The sequence below is a fragment of the Nuphar pumila genome, chromosome 7 (genome assembly GCF_984573655.1).
Source record: "Nuphar pumila chromosome 7, dmNupPumi1.hap1.1, whole genome shotgun sequence".
In the NCBI taxonomy this organism is placed as follows: domain Eukaryota; kingdom Viridiplantae; phylum Streptophyta; class Magnoliopsida; order Nymphaeales; family Nymphaeaceae; genus Nuphar; species Nuphar pumila.
The window spans coordinates 441,444-445,778 of NC_143255.1; the positions used below are offsets into that span (position 1 = coordinate 441,444).

General features: G+C 44.0%; 1 protein-coding gene across 1 annotated transcript; it reads left to right on the top strand.

Annotated features, from left to right (window-relative positions):
- The first annotated feature begins 480 nt into the window (after positions 1-480).
- LOC149830755 (DEAD-box ATP-dependent RNA helicase 35-like) lies at positions 481-3,832 on the top strand. Its single transcript, XM_090013472.1, has 2 exons — positions 481-1,555; positions 2,602-3,832. Exons 1-2 carry the CDS (start codon positions 528-530, stop codon positions 3,461-3,463), a joined length of 1,890 nt encoding a protein of 629 aa, XP_089869598.1. The 5' UTR covers positions 481-527; the 3' UTR covers positions 3,464-3,832.
- The last annotated feature ends 503 nt before the right edge of the window (positions 3,833-4,335 follow it).

The following is a 4,335-nucleotide window of genomic DNA, read 5'->3' on the forward strand; positions in this document are numbered from 1 at the left end:
ATAAAAGATGATGATTGGGCCACCAATTCCTTGCACCACTCCGGCCGTTTGAAACTAGACCTTAGTTATGGTTTTTTTCGGTAAATTTGTTATCCTAACTTTTTTTACCACAATTAAAATGAACGGGAGTTTGGATGTGTCTGGTTCCCACCCAATCTTGATTTTAGATGATGGAAACAGGTTCTAATCAGACTCATCATAAGATAAAAACCATGCCTGGATCCTATAAAGATAAAGGTTCTATAAATCAGACCTGGTGAAAATAATATATATATATATATATATTTTTTTTTATACTGAAATTTTTTATGGATCTTAGTCAGAACCCGGGTAGGGTCTGGGTCATCGGATCTAATTCAGATTCGAATTCAAATCTATAAGCGACCCTTTGGCTGCTCTCCAACAAAAAAATTTCTTTCCAATCCCTATCGGTTTCCCGAGGACTACTAAAGGAGAGACGTCATATAAGAACCCTAATAATCGGACAGACAAGAGAGGCGGCCTCAGCATCTTCGGTCGAGACAGGAATGTTAGCCCGTGACCCTTATCTCCTAGAGGATTCCTTCGTCGACCTCCCAGACGCTTCCAACCCTAGGCCTTCCATGGCTAAGCGGCCTTCTGCCGACGATATGACCGGGGATGCTAATGCCGCCGCCGCCGACGACGATGACGACTATGTACCCGTCAAGAAGCGTCGGATGCAAGAGGCACAGAAGATCCTCCGCCGGAAGGATGGCAAGTCCTCCTGCTCGGCCGCCGCCGATGACCCTGACCAGTCGAAGCCCTCCGAGGCGAAGCCCAGCCTCCTCGTCAAGGCGTCACAGCTCAAGAAGTCGTTGCCCGATATCAGCCCCACCGAGCAACTGGTCCTGCAGGAGAAGGAGATGATCGACAAGCTCTCTGACCGCAAGACCCTCATGTCGGTGCGCGAAATTGCCAAGGGGATCCAGTACACGGAACCCATGAAAACAGGCTGGAAGCCGCCTCTTCCGATCCGCCATATGACGGAGAAGGAGAGAGAGGCGATCCGGAAGCAGTGGCACATCCTCGTGGAGGGAGACGACATCCCCTCGCCCATCAAGAATTTTAAGGATATGCGTCTTCCTGACCCCATCCTCAAAAGGCTCAAGGCCAAAGGGATCGTGCAGCCGACTCCCATTCAGGTACAGGGCCTTCCCGTGATATTGTCCGGGCGGGACATGATCGGAATTGCGTTCACCGGGTCGGGCAAAACCCTGGTTTTCGTTATCCCGCTGATCATGGCTGCATTGCAAGAGGAGGTGATGATGCCTATTGTGGCGGGGGAAGGCCCTTTTGGGTTGATAATTTGCCCATCCAGGGAGTTGGCGAGGCAGACATTCGAGGTTGTCCAGGAGTTCCTGGTCCCGCTGAGGGAGAGTGGGTATCCGGATTTGCGGCCGTTGCTGTGTATTGGGGGAGTCGATATGCGCTCGCAGTTGGAGGTCGTGAAGAGAGGGGTGCATATCGTGGTGGCGACACCGGGGAGGTTGAAGGATATGTTAGCCAAGAAGAAGATGAATCTCGATAACTGCAGGTTGGTTATTTTATTTGGTTTTCAGTTTTTAATGTTTTTCCTTTTCTAAACTCATATTAGCTTCGATACATATTGGGCTTTCCCTTAAATTTGTGCCTTTCTTCGATTGCATTTTATTTTCTTTTAATTTTACCATTCCCCTTGCCAATTTATGGTGCTTTTGATTCATTGCCATGGAACTGATTGGATGGTGGTGAGACGGTTCTTTGGTGCTAATGTAGCCGATGGTTGTGTATGTTTTCTGGTATTCTAACCATGCACATGCAGACGCATGCACTCACATGTATGCTTGTACATGCATACGTATGTTATATGTATATTGTTATGCCGATTTGCTGTTCTGCTTGCTGCTTCTAGTTAATATTACTGTTAAAACCTAAAACTTGGTTGAATTGGTTGGCACACAGAAAAATATTCGTAAGAACCATTTAACGCTTGTTGGCATGACTTACAAATAGGTTCTATTCTTAGTTTAGCCCTGCTTTCTTCTTTTCTTGAAACTTTTGGCGATTGGAAGTGGTTCAGGTTGAACTGAATTCTCGTCGTAGTGTTCTAGAGTAGGGGAAGGCTGGTATGGATTGCATTACAGGACGGCTGTAGCTTTGTTAGTTCAGAAGGGTTAGAAGATTACTCATAACCTACTGAAATAGCACAATGTTCTTATCTTGGTCATTTGTATGTCCTAATTAATTGACTATTCTTAGCTGTTGCTTTAGCTCTCTTAGGGGCAGTAGGTTTCTTTCTAGTTGGATCATATTATAATTAGCCAGTGCGGTCACCCCTTCTATGCATCTTGACAAATTGATACAGAATTTATGTCTCGTTCTGAATATAAATCCAATCTTTGATTTGTATGATTAGTTACTGAATTACTCCACAGTTAGCTTGGCCTTTTGCTTCTTCATGTTATTCACTGTAATTATGTGCATTCTTGGTTAGTTTTTTCCTTTTTGCTGCTTTCATTTTGAAAGAAGGGAGTTGATTACCCTCAAGCAATAGCTATGGCTGTTCTTGTATTCTCCAAATTGAAAATGTATGTTTTGCAGGTACCTGACATTGGATGAGGCAGATAGATTGGTGGATTTAGGTTTTGAGGATGACATCCGGGAAGTCTTTGACCATTTTAAAGCACAGAGACAGACCCTTCTTTTCTCTGCCACTATGCCCAAGAAGATCCAGAACTTTGCAAGAAGTGCACTAGTGAAGCCTGTGATTGTAAATGTTGGAAGAGCTGGTGCAGCAAATCTAGACGTTATACAAGAAGTTGAGTATGTGAAGCAGGAAGCAAAGATTGTGTACCTCCTTGAATGCCTGCAGAAGACACCACCTCCTGTCCTGATATTTTGTGAGAACAAGGCTGATGTAGATGACATTCACGAGTATCTTCTTCTGAAGGGAGTTGAAGCTGTGGCCATTCATGGCGGGAAGGACCAAGTAGATAGAGAAGATGCTATATCGTCTTTCAAATCTGGGAAGAAAGATGTTTTGGTGGCAACTGATGTTGCATCCAAAGGTCTGGACTTTCCTGATATCCAGCATGTCATCAACTACGACATGCCAGCAGAGATTGAGAACTATGTACACAGGATTGGACGTACTGGAAGGTGTGGGAAAACTGGCATTGCAACAACCTTTATAAATAAAAACCAAAGTGAGACTACACTGCTTGATTTGAAGCATCTCTTGCAAGAAGCAAAGCAGAGGATTCCCCCAGTACTGGCTGAACTGAATGATCCAATGGAGGATGTGGATGCGATCGTCAATGCAAGTGGAGTAAAGGGTTGCGCTTACTGTGGTGGGCTTGGTCATCGAATCCGTGATTGTCCCAAGTTGGAGCACCAGAAAAGCATGGCCGTCGCTGGATCAAGGGACTATTTTGGTTCGGGGGGTTATGGTGGGGAAATATGATGCACATTGGGTGTCCATTGCTATTATTATCTCTTGTTGGGAAATATGATGCACATTGGGTGCCCATTGCTATTATTATCTCTTGTTGGATGCAGCCTCCAAGCCAGAACAAAGCTCCTGGGCGATGTTTCTACCTGACTTCACATGCAAAACTCAATACATCCTGTGTTCGGGAATGTGATAGTTATGTTCTTTGCAGGGAAAAACTCTGGTGGATAATGGCTTGAATCAGACAGTGGAATGCTTATATTCCGCATATGCTGTGTTATGAAACGTAATGATTCTCCAGGAATGTAAAAAATCTTTTTTTTTTGATAAAAAATTGTAAATTTAAATGGTGAGGAGTGACGGGAATAGTTACATCAACAATCCGAGATTAAATCCATGCTGAGAGCCTAAGCCATTTCCCCGACTTACGAATATCTACTTGTATTTGTTTTCGACATATAGTTCACTCTTTGATAGTGGGCCTTTAAATTTCCACGGTTCCTCCCAACCAGATAAAGCACGAAGCTGATAATGACCATTATTTCCAAATTAATCTCCTCGTGAATGCAAGTTACAGAATGATGACAGAATTTTGAAATAAGAATGGTGTTTGTGCTGGGTAATGCAAATTCAATTACTCCATGAGGCTTTATAAAAAGTTTGCTATGCACATAAGGTATAAGCCTAGGTGCAAGGCTATTCATCTTTGCATATCTGCAGTTCTTATGGTGGAACGCATGATGCTTTGGGTGATGACAACTTGTTAGAACATAATGCTGGGTAGGTTGTACATTGTTCAGCTGCAGAAGAGGGCTAGTGTTGGAGATGGTCTCATCTTTTTGTTAACCACTGGCTTCGATCTAGGGTGCGTTTCTTCAGCTCAA